General features: G+C 39.9%; 1 protein-coding gene across 10 annotated transcripts in view; it reads left to right on the top strand.

Annotated features, from left to right (window-relative positions):
• The window catches only part of LNX2 (ligand of numb-protein X 2), a 100,932-nt gene that overhangs the window by 68,251 nt on the left and 15,929 nt on the right, over positions 1-16,752 (top strand). For 6 of the 10 annotated variants that reach the window (XM_038377002.2, XM_043504336.1, XM_038377019.2 and 3 more), the window contains 4 exons: positions 368-567; positions 3,699-3,761; positions 8,060-8,428; positions 13,072-13,212. In XM_038377002.2, the coding sequence (XP_038232930.1) occupies positions 368-567; positions 3,699-3,761; positions 8,060-8,428; positions 13,072-13,212 (773 nt within the window). The remainder of the gene's footprint in view (positions 1-367; positions 568-3,698; positions 3,762-8,059; positions 8,429-13,071; positions 13,213-16,752) is intronic. The other 4 variants (XM_038377044.2, XM_038377063.2, XM_043504337.1 and 1 more) reach the window with 1 other exon arrangement.

The raw sequence follows: 16,752 nt of genomic DNA, 5'->3' as shown, positions 1-16,752 counted from the left end.
ACCCTTTATAAACTGAACTTTAGATAAACTGAAACATTTGAAAGGGCTAATTGAAAAAGAAAATGTATGAAAAAGAAAATAATTATTTTTAAAGGTTAGGTCCCAAAGGGTTCAGAATATCCTCTTTTTAAAGTAATACCTAACTTTTTCTCTTAGTGCATGGATACTGCTCACTTATCTAGGTCTTTATCTTTTTGTTAACCAAGGTGTTTCAGCAAACAGTGGAGCCAATCCAATTTGTTTTATTTGCATTATACCATTGTCGTCTGGTCTGCTTATATTGTCCTCCAATAATTTTCAATGTTGAAAATGTACTGGGATATAAAATATATTAACCTTTCTTTATTTGTTTCTTTAAACTTGTCAGCAACCCACCAGCCACCTATCTTGCCCGAAGGAGAAATCACTACAATTGAAATTCAACGGTCCAATCCTTATATTGAGTTAGGAATTAGCATAGTGGGTGGCAATGAAACTCCTTTGATCAACATTGTTATCCAAGAGGTTTATCGAGATGGGATCATTGCCAGAGATGGAAGACTCCTTGCTGGAGACCAAATACTTCAAGTATGGAATCTAATTAAATTGTCTATCTAGTTGCATGCATTCAGTCATTGCTGTACAGTATGTTATGAGATGGTGGTAGTTCTCCTGCCAATCTGTGTTGTGTAAATGTTAGCTTTGCAATATTAGTTTAAAAACAAATTATTATTCAGACTGAGCAGAGTCTGTTATTCCACTACTGATACCAATGATTTACATAGTTCATGGGGCTTGGTTTCCTATAATTATTTCTGTTCAATGGTTTTTAAAATGGATAAGAAAGGCTGAGTGTATTTTCTATTTTTAATGGTCTGAGGCTCTCCTCCTCCTCTTTTGAGGTATAGGCACCCCCTCCGAAGAAAGCAAAGGTTATTTTTGGTTAGGAAATTTAATTTAATTTGCCATTTGTGAGTTACTGGATTGATTTTTGCCTTGTTTGTTATGCTAACTAGGCTGCAATGTTCCCTTCCAGCTGCAGCTGCCCTGCCATTCCTTGTTACTTGAAATCAACAATTATGTTTAAAAAGAAAAATTTTGTGAAGTCCTTCACTGATGTGATTTGAAATATTCTTTTATGAATATTAGGGTTATTTTTCCTATTTAAAATTAACAGATAAAATAACTTTGGTTATTATTTTTTATAATTATATAATAAATCTAGAAGAATGGGAAAATAGCAGAAGAAAGTATGAAAAGCTTTGGTTCTGTTTTATTTTAAATGAGTTTTTAATTTTATTTTCAGGTACTTTAAGTATTACTGTCCTTAGGATCTGACATACCATAGTAAATGCCCCCTCCTCGCCAAATCTAGACAATTCCACCTCGTTGTAGATTGTCCATATGCTGGATTTTTTTTGTATTTTTTACACACATATATACACACATACAAAATCCAGCAGGTAGGCATGGTTGGGAAATTTTAGTATCCTTTAAATAAAATTAGTATGGACTTCAGAAAATAAAACCTTCCTTTCCTGACGTTAGAGAAACCAGCCCTTTTACTATTACAGAGTATTATGACAGAGGTTGGAAAAAAGTAACCCAAGATATGTTCAAAACCAGGCAGTTGCAGGTGTTGATTGGATGCTACATCCAGTCACTAACCCCAGCAGCCAATGAGAGCCTTTCAATAATCAAGGGCTGAGTCATGAGTTGCCAGAAAGGTGAGCCTGTTGAAGCTGTAGAAATTCTTGTTGAGCAGCTGGCAGTTATGGTTCCAAAAGCTATAAGTATCTGTAAAGCGACTCTAGATGGGAAAAAATTGGAGCTGCTGTGTAAAAACCCTATAGATCTGATAACGCTGAGGCTCTGCAAACTCTGTAAGCAAGTTCAGTAGAATCTCCTTGCCATTGTAAGAAGGGCATGTAGAAGCAAGGTATGGAGAGGTGCAGATGACACAAACCAGACTCTGTGGAAGACCTAAGGGCTTCCTTGCTCAGAGTTGGCCTGTGTTGACGCTAAGATGGCTCATGAAATTTACTAGGCTTGGCCTTTGCAGACCAAAATTAGGTATTGTGTTGCATGCAGTTATATGTTCATGCTTCAGCTGTGGACATCTGAAGATCTCTTCACAGACTGTTATCTGAGGAATTTAGACAAGCTGAATATGACTGTAAGGTGAACTTTAGCTCTTCTTGCCCACCCAAATGGAGAAGTTTTTTTTTTTTCCAGGTAACCTTTAATACTTGACTGAGGGCATAAGGTTTAATACTATTATATAAAATTATAAAATATATTTCATATCAACAGGGTTTTAAAAAATCTGATTAATTCATTGTTTGGAAATACATGCCTAACATTATAAATATCTGTCTTAATATTATTTAATGTATGTAATTTTATGTAAACATTAAGAAAGTCAAACAATTAAAAATAGTAATTGCACGATTAAAAAAATAGTCTAGATTAATCACAGTTTTAATCACATTGTTAAACAATAATAGAATACCCTTTATTTAAATATTTGGATGTTTTCTACATTTTTAAATATATTGATTTCAATTACAACACAGAATACAAAGTGTGCAGTGCTCGCTCTATATTTATTTTTTTTACAAATATTTGCACTGTAAAAAAGATAAAATAAATAGTACTCTTCAATTCACCTCATACAAGTACTGTAGTGCAATCTCTTTATTGAGAATGTACAACTTAAAAGTGTAGAATGATTATTATTTTTTACACCACTGCACTCAAAAATAAAATAATGCAAAACTTTAGAGCCTACAAGTCCACTCTTGTTCAGCCAATTACTAAGACAAACAAGTTTGTTTACATTTATGGCAGATAATGCTGCTTGTTTCTTATTTACAATGTCACCTGAAAATGAGAACAGGGTTCGCAGGGCTCCCTTATAGCCAGCGTATTGTGTACCAGATATACTACACATTCGTGTGTCCCTTTATGCTTCGGCCACCATTGCAGAGGACATGTTTCCATGCTGATGACGAGTTCTGCTAAGTAACAAACCAAAGCAGTGCAGACTGATGCATGTTCATTTTCATCATCTGAGTCAGATGCCACCAATAGAAGGTTGATTTTCTTTTTTTGGTGGTTCGGGATCTGTAGTTTCCTCATCGGAGTGTTGCTCTTTTAAGACTTCTGACAGTGTGTTCCACACCTCGTCCCTCTCAGATTACAGTGTTGCATAGTGGTGTTATGGACTTTTTGATGCACCATTATGTTACGCATCACATGATGTTATAACACACAGTTGAGGGAGGTCTTTATTTTGGCAGAGAAGGGTAAAGAGAAATATGTCTTTGTTCAAGGACATCTTACTTTGAGCTACTATAGTGTCATCTGCTAAAAAGAAGGCATTTGGCACTTTTTCCACATACTCTGTGTTTCACTTAGAAGGTCTGTGTGGAAGAAATAGATGTTTTGCTTTCACACCCAGCTTGCTTTAATATGTTTTATAATTAACACAGTAGTGTGTAAGAAGTAGACTATTGATTCCATCTAAAGAAAGGACGACTAGTGCTTAAAAATATTACTCAGTGGATTTAAAACATAATAGTTTGTGGTTGGTTTGTTTGTTTTTAAATTGAACTTGTATTTCATTTCAGGTTTCTCTTTCATGGCACATTTTTGGAAGAGACCAGAAAAAATACACTTCCTTTAACATATTTCCCATATAAACTCTACTTTCGTAGGCCTATATGACATTGGAGGTCATTTCACTTACGTCAAGAAATGTCATCTATCAACCAAAAGAAGTTAGTTACCAATTGTAATACAGATTAATAACTGAAACATCTTAGATATTTATCAGAAGAGGTCCTGGAATAAAATATCTCTCAGAGATTCCATTATAAATTCCTGTTTTCAAGGATTTGATACCAGGTTATATTTGTCCGTTTCTTTCATGAAACTTACAGATTGAAATGACTAAGGTAAATAATAATATGCCCATTATGGACTATTTTGTACCAGCACTCTTTTTACTAAAATGATTATATTTACTAAGGGTGTTTTTTCTCAAAACTTTTTCCTTCATTTGCTTCTTTGTACCTAAGTGTTGGAACGCATGTACTTATAATATGGTAAAATCACCGAATGTTTGGAGACCCTTACAACATCATCCTTAACTCATCCCATTGTGCCTTGAAGTTTCAACCTTAACTATGAATTTCCCTTACTTCTTGTGGATTTGGCTCAGATACTTAATGTTTAAATTCATTGTTACAGGCAGATGTTTTTGATTTTTTTTCTACTGTTTTTTCCCTACCAAATCTCATTGCAGATGTATTTATTGTTTTAGGGACTGCAGGAAATGACTGTACTGAATTGAAACATTTCTGCCACAAAAAGAAATACTCTATATTCCTACAATCATAGAATCATAGGACTGGAGGGGACCTTGAGAGGTCATCTAGTCTTAAAAATCTCTAATGATGGAGATTTCACAACCTCCTAGGCAATTTATTTCAGTGCTTAACTACATTGACAATTACAACGTTTCTCCTAATGTCCAACCTATACCACTCTTGCTGCAATTTAAGGCTGTTGCTTCTTGTCCTAACCTCTGAGGATAACAAGAACTATTTATCTCCACTTTCCTTGTAAGAACCTGTTACATATTTGAAAACTGTTACCATGTCCCCTTTGAGTCTTCCCTTCTCCAGATTAAACAAATCCAGTTTTTTCCATCTCCCCTCACAGGTCATATTTTATAGAACTTTAATCTTTTTTCTTTTTTTTGTACTCTTCTCTGGACTCTCTCCAGCTTGTCCACATCTTTCCTGAAATGTGGTGCACAGTACTGGACACAGTAGTTCAGTGTGCAACTGAATGTTCCTGTCTTAGTGGAGCATTTTGCCTTTGTCCTTATTGAAGTTCATCCTGTTTACTTCAGACCATTTATCCAGTTTGTCCAGATCATTTTGAATTTTAATCCTATCCTCCAAAGCACTTGCAACCCTTCCCAGCTTGGTATCACCTGCAAACTTTATAAGTGTATTCTCCATGCCATTATCTTCATCAGTGATGAAGATATTGAACAGAAGTGGACCCAGAACCAATCCCTGAGGGACCCCACTCTATATGCCCTTCCAGCTTGACTGTGAACCACTGATAACTACTCTCTGGGAATGGTTTTCCAACCAGTTATGCACCCTCATTATAGTAGCTCCATCTAGGTTGTATTTCCCTAGTTTATGAGAAGATCATATGAGACAGTATCAAAAGCCTTACTGAAGTCAAGATACAATACTGCTTCCCCCATATCCACAGGGCTTGTTACCCTGTCAAAGAAAGCTATTAGGTTGGTTTGACACGATTTGTTCTTGACAAATCCATGCTGACTGTTATTTATCACCTTATTATCTTTTAGGTGTTTGCAAATTGATTGCTTTAATTATTTTCTCCATTATCTTTCCGGGTACTGAAGTTAAGCTGACTAGTCTGTAACTCCCTGGGTTGTCCTTATTTTCCTTTTTATGGTTTGGCACTATATTTGCCCTTTTCCAGTCCTCTGGAATTTCTCCTGTCTTCCACGATTTTTTGAAGAGAATCATTAATGGCTCAGATATCTCTGCTATTGTATTAGTGCATATCAGAGTAGTGAGTCAACGGGTCTGGCAGTTTATATACTGTAGGGTTTGTTTTGTTTTTTAAATTAACAATACAGTCTGTAAGGGCAAAACCTGAGCCCATTTATATCAACAGGAGTTTGCTATTAACTTAAATGGGAACAGGGTTTCACCCTAACACTTGATTTTTTTTGAAGATATTGCACTTTTTACCTTGTGATTAATCATAATCAGAAAGAAACCTTTTCACAGAAGTATATTGGTTTTGATGAAACTTCAGTCAGGAGAGGTTTGTTAGGTCCAGGACAAAATTCCTGGTCAAAACCCAGAGACACAGACTCACCCAAAGAATAGCTAGTAGCCCAGTGAGTAGGGTACTCATGTGGGATGTGGGGAAGCCAGTTTCAAGTCCCTGCTCTGCCTGACTTAGTTCAGGAACTTGAACCTGGGTCACCTAGTGCCCTTCCCACTAGGATAGTCTGTTTGTGTCCCTGTTTTTGTTTGTTTTTTTGTTTTGTTTTTTGTGAAAAGCTTCAAGAAGTCCCATCCCAATGTACAATGGGAAACATTTCTGAAATCTCAAATTTTTACAGGACTGGAAAAATGTTTCCTTCCCAGCTCTAGCTTATAGTTTATAGGCCCGAAAGTATTTATACCAGCTGCCCAAAGTTTCTGTACCACTGGTGGGTGTTGAAATTTAAAATTACAGAATTTTAAAGTTAAGGTGTCATCTGATTTAACCTTTATAGTTCCAAAATTTTTGCTGCTCTTCAGTATCAGATGTAAAACTTAAAGCCAAGGGTTTCAAAACTTGAATGTGTAAAGTTAAGCAGTCATTTCTGGAAATCTTGGCATTAGCTTAGGAGCTCTTTAAGAACATGTTAGTGAATATTTGTACCTCCTCAATGTTTCCCTCTTCCAGAGACGTCTGAGTCTCATGCTAGCATAAACAATTTATTTCCACATTCAAGAAGAGCTACAATGGTCCAATTATATTGAAAAAATGTTGACTTTATGCTTTTTTTCCCCTAAATCTAATATTTTCTTCCACTTAATTGTGCTGTGGTCATTCTGAATGTAGAAACAGGGAACTGCTCAAGATGGCAGCAGTAATGTGAAACTCCAAGGTGCTCTCATTTTCCTAGGAGAGGAAGAAAATTAATAACTTTGGTAGTACACAACACAAAAGTCAATTTATTCAGACTTACCATCTCTCTTCCCCTCCCATTCCTACTATTTTAGCAGCCAATATTCTAGAATTCTTAAGAGTTAAAGATTAATGTTTTCAAAGCATTAGCTGAAATTCCAAGCTTTCAGACCACTTCCAGCATTGAGTCTAGCTCTAATAGTTCTCAGATAGAAGTCAATAAAATCGGAACAGATTTGAGGTGGAGTTAATTAAAAAAAGGTATGATAATAGGAATAATAGACATAATTCTAATATTCTGCATCTTGCACACTTTTGAATTATTTGATTGTAGCACAGATGTTGGTATTTCAGCCCAGCAATGCTAATTTCTCTCTGTTTCTCATGGTACAGAAGGTGCATTACTTAATATAGTTTTGAACTTGCATCCAAGATGGCATCTGTCTCTGCGTCCTTATGTACTTATGTGGTATCTCGTTTACATTTTTGTTCCTGAGCTCTAGGCCTGCAAGATGAACTGATTAACTGGGAAATGGACATCCTATAATTCAGATACTATCCTTTAGGGCAATATATAAGTGTAATATAAAGTATGCTGAAATACATGAAAAAAATAAATATTTTCTTCACACTAAACATGAATTAGAATTGTACAGTAGTCAAAAACAATTTATTCTACAACATATTGTACTATAGGCCAATTTTATAGATTCATCAGTGTTCTGGTAATCTGACTGGCTGAATATCTGAGCACTTATCCCAACTGGAGATGATCTACTATTGAAATATTTGGTACTTTTCTGATACAAAACACCTGCATTTACTGCAATCCCATTCACAGAAATACTACTTTTTGTAAAATATGTAAGATTATAAATGAATCGTTAAAATTCCTTTCCTTAAAAAGAACATGTGTAAAATTCTTTAAAGCTACTCATATTTAAAGTGACAATAATGTGTTTGGCCCTGTAAAGGCATGAGTAGAACAAACAGCTCCTGCCTTGAGGAGCATGCAGAGTGAAAGACCCAGGATGATCAGTCACAAATGCACTGGGAGACAGAAGATGGCAGTAATTTAGAACGTGGTGGAAGTTAGTGTTAATTGCAGTAATGATGGCATAATGTTGATGTTGGTTAGCTTTGCAGGCTCAGCTTAGGAAATGTTTATTTAGGAGAGAATTGAATAAAGAGAGGAAGGAGCAGAGTGGGATAAGTAGATAATTCCAGGTTTAGGCTATTAGAGGTTTGTAACAGGGTCTCTGAACTTGGCAAGGATTTTGATACATGTAGAAACAACTAAACAGATATGAATATTGTTTTACTTCTTGTTTTCCAGGTCAATAACTTTGACATCAGCAATGTGTCTCATAACCATGCTCGAGCTGTTCTTTCCCAGCCCTGCATGGTGCTGCATCTCACGGTGCTCCGAGAGAGACGATTTGGAAGCCGGACACACAACCATGCTGATAGCACTTCCCTGCGAGAAGATGGCTTTCAGGTGATGCTGCATAAACGAGACTCTAGTGAACAGCTTGGCATTAAATTAGTGCGCAGAACAGATGAGCCAGGAGTTTTTATCCTCGACCTTTTGGAAGGGGGATTGGCTGCTCAAGATGGCAGACTCTGCAGCAATGACCGTGTACTTGCAATCAATGGACATGACCTGAAACATGGGACACCGGAACTTGCTGCTCAGATTATCCAGGTAAACTCTAATGGGGTACTTATTCAGACTGAAATTTAAAATGCATTATATGTCAAGACACTTATTGTATGTATCACCAAATTTCACCCAAAAATGGCATTATACAGTACAGAACAACTTGTGTATTGTGCCTAAACTGTGTAGTGTTTTTGGCCGATGTTACTCATTACTAGTAGCTGAAAGCCTGTGCCGTCGCTCAGGTCATTTTATAAAGTTGTGTGCGTTTAAAAACAAACAAACAAAACAGTTGAGAACTTAAAAATTGGATGGAAATAGACTGTGAATCCCCAGTGATGATTGAACCTAGTGATATTCCAAACAAAAAGAGTTTCCAGCCATGATTTTAGCAAATTTCATTTCCTTCCCACTGACTCAACACACTTTCTAGGCTTCAAAGTGACGTTTGGGATTATTGTATGAGGGTGGTGTGACGGATTCCCCCCAGGGTGCCACTTAGAACTGGGGTACCACTGGGCCGGCCTGACCCACCAGCCTGTGCTCCCTTTCACACTGTGGTGCTGTGATAAATCGCTAAACTCTCCAGGCTTGCTCTTTCAGCAGCCTACACACAGATAGGGACACACCCAGCTGCAGCTTCACACACATGCTGAGATCAGCTCTGCATGGGAAGGCTCAGCTAAGGCACCTTCCAGTTGCTAAGGCCCACAACCCCCTCTGGAGTGTAAATCCAAAATTATACCATCTTGTGCTGCACAGGGAACTGTACAGCGTAAGCTCCTAAAAGTCACCGCTCCCACAATGTGGAGAGAGAGATGAACAACTTTCTGCCCCAAGTTATAATTTTTACAAACTGGTTTTAGACAAAACAAAAACAAGTTTATTAATTACAAAAGATAGATTTTAAGTGATAGCAAACAGATCAAAGCAGATTATCTAGTAAATAAACAAAACCTTAGACTGATCTTAACATACTAGATAGGTAGGATATGAATTAGCAAATTCTGACCCTGAGTGATAAAGAGGCTGGCAGATTCTTAAGGCACAAGGTGCCTTGGCTTTCCCAGGTTTTCATACACAGGCTAAAAATCCTTCTAGCCTGAGACCATCACTTCCCACAGTTCAGTCCTTGCCCCTCAGGTGTTTTCAGGTGTGTTGTTGCAGGGAGAGTAAAGTCCAAGCATGATATCATTGTTCCCCTTTTATAGCTTCTTTCCACTTGCTGGAAAGCTCTTTTGCTGTGACCTGGGTCAAACAGTTCCCATTGTGCGGTGTTATCTCTGAGAGGTTTCTGTTGTACACAGTTCCTGGAGTAATCCTTGTGCTTATGTGCATTTCCTGACTAAGCCATTAACATTGTTTGGCCTTTTTACTGTTGTACCTGAAAGGCTGCTTGTGGGTATTTTTTCAACCTCACATGTTTCAGTAACACATACATAGCCAAATTTCGTAACTTCACATATGACAGTAGCACATACAATCCAATGAGATATTAATGTCTAGCACGTCAAGACTTTTAGAATTATACCTCACAAGGCATACTTTGTACAAAACATATCCTAATTACATGACAATGGTGAATATTGGGGTGCCAGGGTGTCACAGGTGGTTGCGTTGATTTGTGTGTGGGTTATGTTGTGCTGGGAGAGTTGTGTGGGTAGCAAATGAGGGGTGGTTACTGCATTGAGTGGCTTGGGTATTGGGTGGTGGTGGTGATTTATATGCTGGTTGTGCGGTTGTGCAGGACGGGGTGGTTGTGTTGATTTGTGGAGGGGTTATGCTTGGAGATTTGTGCTAGTTTGTGCAGGTGGCAGTTGGCTGTGTGACATCTGGGTCAAGTATCTGTGCAGTCTCCCTCATACAGCCAATGAAATTGTTGCATGCAAATTACCTGGGGAATAATGATGGTGACTGGTTGTGTTACCTCTGTTGTTGCAATGGTCTGGAACTCTTGGCTTGGCATAGCTACGTGCCTTACTGGTGTAATTTGTGAAGTCAAAATGGCTGAGAACTTAAAAATTGGATGGTAACAGAATGCAAAACCCAGTGAAGATGCAACCTGCTGATATTCTGTACAAAAGAAGCTCCAACCATGCCTGTAGCTGATTCTATCACTTCACCCTGACCTTACAACCATTTTAAGCTTCAGAGTAACACAGAGAAACATTGTAGGAATCTTATAATATAGTTTTATAGAGTTGTCACATTCCGGGGTGCAATCCAGACTAGTAAGAGGTTGTGTCACTGCCTGCCCCGTAACCCTGGGTGCCTCACAATGCTTTACTATTGTAGCTCCCAAACTGAGCCACTCACAAACAGACAAACAGCATGCAGGCCACACCCTGAGTGTCTGTGTTTAACTACAGCTCTGACCCCAGCAGCCTGTCAGCAACACTCCAGTCACACTCTGGCTTCCACCAGCCTTGGTTACTCCTTGCAGGGTGACCACAACACATTTCCAATCCCAGATTTTCCCCCAAAAGATGTGTTCTGCACTGTCCATCCCTCTCCTGGGCAGCTCAGATATTAAAGGTCCATTGCCCCGTAAGGGGTCAATATGCAACAGTTTGTTACGTGAACTGGAGTTACCCAAACAGTTCAGTTTAAACACAACACTGGATTAGTTTTGATTAAAAAATAAAATAAATTTATTTAACTACAAAGAGAGAGATGGTAAGTGAGTACAAGTAAAAGGCATTCAAGTCAGAAATGGTTACAAGAGAAATAAAGATAAAATGCTTTCTAGTAGCTAAACTTAACAAGCTAGACTTGGCTCAAAGTAAAATTCTTACCACAGGTTTCCAGCAACATTGCTGACTAAATTCACAGGTTAGGATCCTCCCTTATGTCACAGGGCTGGCTCCTTTATCGACTTAAGTGAGTGAGAGAGATCAAGAGAGATGCCTTGGGGTGTTTTTGCCCCTCTCTTTTATAGTCCAGTCACCCTTTGAAGTGGATTCTTCTGAGGATTACCCCTCAAAGCAAAGTTTACTCAAACAGTAAAGAAGATGATGTGGAGGCTGGTGGTGAAGGTGGCTCCATGCTCTTTCTTCCCCATGTGTGCTGAAATGCCGATTTGCCTGGTCTCCTGCCATTTCCCCCTCATGCTGTCTCAAGGACCCTGTTTACTACTTATATGTAAATTGAGGTAAACACACATTCCTTTGCCGAGGATAGACCCATTTAACACCTTTTGCCTAGTCAGGCCCATGTGAGTTTCAACATGTGCTAACATCATCATACAGGGGAAGTTCATAACTTCACATATAATGTTTCTACATGTATTTCACCATGATGTTATTGATCGGCAAGTTATTAGTTTTCAAATGATACCTCACAAGGCATATTTTGTATAATGGTTATTACAAAAGTGTATCGGGTGTGAATTCAGTGGGTGCTTTCAGTCACAATAGTGCAAAATGCACTGCAGACACCCTTTTGGGCCTCAGATGAAACCTAGGAATTGAACTCATGTGGCCAGAAGTGAAAAGTGTGTTGGCCTCGACTAGTGTGTGCCATAGCTTACTGATATTCTATGATTCTATGAAGGTTATAAGACTATTCATATGTATGAGGTGATCTCAGTATAGTCTGGAGTCTAATAGAAGAAATCTAGGAAGATCATGATCCTGTGTACTTATCACTCTTTTTATCTCTAGATCTCAAAAAGCTTTATGAAACTAGGTATTATTGTGCCTCAGTTTCCCTATCTTTAAAATGGGGATTAAAAAAGAGGTAACTTGCCCAAGGGTCACATAACCAATCAATGGCAAAGCTTGGGGGTGGGGGCGGGGATCTGATTCTAAGCCATGTACTCATCCAGTAAACCACCTTACCTAAACACTAGGACTATGTAGAATACTGTCGTTTACTATTTGATTAACTCCCTGCTGCAACAGCAGTTGGAGACTTGTGATACTGGTGGGGGTTATTTGCTTGTGTAATTTAAATTTCATCTTAAATTTTGTCTCTTGTAATTAGGGGGAAATTCTTATAATCTTGTGTTTATTTTTATGTCAGTTTTTCAATTTGAGATTTTGAAGAGGTCAGTTTTCTATTTGGAGATTTTGGTGTTGGGATTTTGGAACATTAGGGTAGCCACTGAGTTTTTGGATAGTCCCCAAAACTACACAGTTTGGTGGTCTGACTATATATTCTCTCCAGCTACTTCAACAAATTCTCTGACTCTGCTTACAAAATTACTTATTCCAGATAAATAATTTATTTTTAAATATCAATTAAGATTTGAAGTATTGAGTAGTTTTGAAAATTATGAAATCATAATCTGCCAGTGTACTTAGTCCCTTTTCTTGTTATTATTTCCTTGTATTATAGAAGTGCCTGGAGACCTAAATGAAACTGGGGACTTCACTGCGCTAGGTGTTGTACGTACACATAGAGACAGATCCTGTCACAGATTTTACTGTCTGAACAGACGAGAAAAAAGGGAGAGAAAAGAAAGTATTAAAATCTCCATTTTATAGATGGGAAACTGAGGCAGGAAAAAATAAATGACTTACCCAGCATCAGACAGGAAGTCTGAGGCAGTTCCAGGAATTGAACCCAGATCTCGAGTCCCAGCCCATTGCCTTAGCTACAAGATCGTCCCTCGTCTCCTAATTAATAATAATACGGTGTGAACTTTATTATTATTTTCATTTTCATTTTTCATGTATATCCCTCAGGCTAGTGGGGAAAGGGTGAATTTAACAATCTCCAGACCAGTGAAATCACAGACAGTCGCTATTCTCCGAGAAGCAGGGACTCATAACAACAGCCAGCACCAGGCGCAGCAGCTGTTCCACAGCAGACAGAGTTCGCATAAGGTTAGTGTTTCTCTCTTTCTCCACTTGAAAAGAAAATGTAATAGCATTTGATGGTATTCAGATTTGCTGGCTACAGCGACATATACAAGTCTTGTGAATGAGATAAAATTGTAGCTCTGGAGTCATGTGGGAAAGTGGGTAAAGTGTTACCACCATGTGGAAGGATTGCCATTCAGGAGAATCCTTTGGACTTCTGCTGTGCAAGCCATTGAACTGCAAGACCCCAGGAGCTGGAGCATATCCACCAGCCATATAATATTCCTGGGAGCATTCTGCGCCAAAAAAGGAAAAATTCTGCAAATTTTATTTGTCAAAATAACACTACATAATCACGCCAGTTTCAATTATTTTGGTAATTTATTTCAAAATACCTGTCAGCAAGCATGTCTGTAACAATACAGACACACACAAAAATTCCCCCAGGAGTAGAGAGTTAAAGAAACCTCTACAACAACCCAGTTCCTGTTTCTCTGCCCCCTTCTCCTCTCTGCCTAGCCAGGGGGCCAGACACCCACAACCCCTCTGCCCCAGAGCCCAGCCATGGGGGCCCCCCTGGCACAGATACCCACACCCTAGAGCCCTGCTGCAGATCCCAGGGATCCAGAGGGAGAAACAGACTGATGCTCGGTCCCAGGTTTGAACAGAGTTTCCTGTGCACCGCCCTCTCCCTCTGGGCATGCTGGGAACTGCAGCTGCCAGGAACCCTCTAGCTCCCTCTCCCTCCCTCCAGCAGTGTCTTCTATGTGCAAGCTGGGCTCTGCTGAGTTCAGTGGCAGCCTGCAGCCATTCCTTTAGGGGAAAGGAAATTCTGCACACAAGTTAATTTCTGCAAAATTCTGCATTGTGCAGTGGCACAGAATTCCCCCAGGAGTAATATAAACAGATTGTCATTGCCTGTGGCAGAAAATGTCATATTTTCCCTTCCCTGAATCAAAGGAAAGAGAGCAATAGCTACTGCATGGGTACTGGGTGGCTTATATTTTATATGATAGGGTGAAGCAGAATGAAGAGACTCCATGAATCTAGTGTGGCATTATGCAGAAGACCTACTACAAAAATAAAATACTATTCAGAGCTTATGCTTCAGACATGCATTCAGAGCTTATGCTTCAGGAGTTTGAGGTGCAATTGGTCTTCTCATCCATCCTCCCCGTGGAAGGAAAAGGCCTGGGTAGAGACCGTCGAATCGTGGAAGTCAACGAATGGCTATGCAGGTGATGTCGGAGGGAAGGCTTTGGATTCTTTGACCATGGGATGGTGTTCCAAGAAGGAGGAGCGCCAAGCAGAGATGGGCTCCACCTAACGAAGAGAGGGAAGAGCATCTTCACAAGCAGGCTGCCTAACCTAGCGAATGCCTCATACTGAGAAAGAGGGACGATCAGAGAGTTATCTCAAGTGCCTATACACAAATGCAAGAAGCCTGGGAAACAAGCAGGGAGAACTGAAAGTCCTGGCACAGTCAAGGAATTATGATGTGATTGGAATAACGGAGACTTGGTGGGATAACTCACATGACTGGAGTACTGTCATGAATAGATGTAAACTGTTCAGGAAGGACAGGCAGGGCAGAAAACGTGGGGGAGTTGCATTGTATGTAGAGGAGCAGTATGACTGCTCAGAGCTCAAGTATGAAACTGCAGAAAAACCTGAGAGTTTCTGGATTAAGTTTAGAAGTGTGAGCAACAAGGGTGATGTCGTGGTGGGAGTCTGCTATAGACCACCGGACCAGGGGGATGAGGTGGACGAGGCTTTCTTCCAGCAACTCATGGAAGTTACTAGATCACAGGCCCTGGTTCTCATGGAGACTTCAATCACCCTGATATCTGCTGGGAGAGCAATACAGCGGTGCACAGACAATCCAGGAAGTTTTTGGAAAGTGTTTTTGGAAAGATGGACAATTTCCTGGTGCAAGTACTGGAGGAACCAACTAGGGGCAGAGCTCTTCTTGACCTGCTGCTCACAAACCAGGAAGAATTAGTAGGGGAAGCAAAAGTGGATGGGAACCTGGGGAGGCAGTGGATGGGATGGGAGGCAGTGACCATGAGATGGTCGAGTTCAGGATCTTGACACAGGAAAGAAAGGAGAGCAGCAGTATACGGACCCTGGACTTCAGAAAAGCAGATTTTGACTCCCTCAGGGAACTGATGGGCAGGATCGCCTGGGAGAAGAACATGAGGGGGAAAGGAGTACAGGAGAGTTGGCTGTATTTTAAAGAATCCTTATTGAGATTACAGGGACAAACCATCCCAATGTGTAGAAAGAATAGTAAATATGGCAGGCGACCAGCTTGGCTTCACAGCAAAATCCTTGCTGATCTTAAACACAAAAAAGAAACTTACAAGAAGTGGAAGATTGGACAAATGACCAGGGAGGAGTCTAAAAATATTGCTCAGGCATGCAGGAGTGAAATCAGGAAGGCCAAAAATCACACTTGGAGTTGCAGCTTGCAAGAGATGTTAAGAGTAACAAGAAGGGTTTCTTCAGGTATGTTAGCAACAAGAAGAAAGTCAAGGAAAGTGTGGGCCCCTTACTGAATGAGGGAGGCAATCTAGCGACAGAGGATGTGGAAAAAGCTAATGTACTCAATGCTTTTTTTGCCTCTGTCTTCACGAACAAGGTGAGCTCCCAGACTGCTACACTGGGCAGCACAGCATGGGGAAGAGGTGACCAGCCCTCTGTGGAGAAAAGTGGTTCGGAACTATTTAGAAAAGCTGGACGAGCACAAGTCCATGGGGCCGGATGCGCTGCATCCGAGAATGCTAAAGGAGTTGGCGGATGTGATTGCAGAGCCATTAGCCATTATCTTTGAAAACTCATGGTGATCGGGGAAGGTCCCGGACGACTGGAAAAAGGCTAATGTAGTGCCCATCTTTAAAAAAAGGGAAGAAGGAGGATCCTGGGAACTACAGTCCAGTCAGCCTCACCTCATTCCCTGGAAAAATCATGGAGCAGGTCCTCAAGGAATCAATTCTGAAGCATAATGACAGGTTTCAGAGTAGCAGCCGTGTTAGTCTGTATTTGCAAAAAGGAAAGGAGTTCTTGTGGCACCTTAGAGACTAAAATATTTATTTGAGCATAAGCTTTCGTGAGCTACATCGGAATGCATCCGATGAAGTGAGCTGTAGCTCACGAAAGCTTATGCTTAAATAAATTTGTTAGTCTCTAAGGTGCCACAAGAACTCCTTTCCTTTTTGCGAATTCTGAAGCACTTAGAGGAGAGTAAAGTGATCAGGAACAGTCAGCATGGATTCACCAAGGGCAAGTCATGCCTGACTAATCTAATTGCCTTCTATGACGGGATAACTGGCTCTGTGGATGAGGGGAAAGCAGTGGACGTGGTATTCCTTGACTTTAGCAAAGCTTTTGACACGGTCTCCCATAGTATTCTTGCCAGCAAGTTAAAGAAGTATGGGCTGGATGAATGGACTATAAGGTGGATAGAAAGTTGGCTAGATTGTCGGGCTCAACGGGTAGTGATCAATGGCTCCATGTCTAGTTGGCAGCCGGTATCAAGTGGAGTGCTCCAAGGGTCGGTTCTGG

The sequence above is a fragment of the Dermochelys coriacea genome, chromosome 1 (assembly GCF_009764565.3).
Source record: "Dermochelys coriacea isolate rDerCor1 chromosome 1, rDerCor1.pri.v4, whole genome shotgun sequence".
Lineage (NCBI taxonomy): Eukaryota > Metazoa > Chordata > Testudines > Dermochelyidae > Dermochelys > Dermochelys coriacea.
The sequence above is the reverse complement of the archived record's forward strand: the minus strand, read 5'-3'. Positions and strand labels throughout refer to the sequence as shown.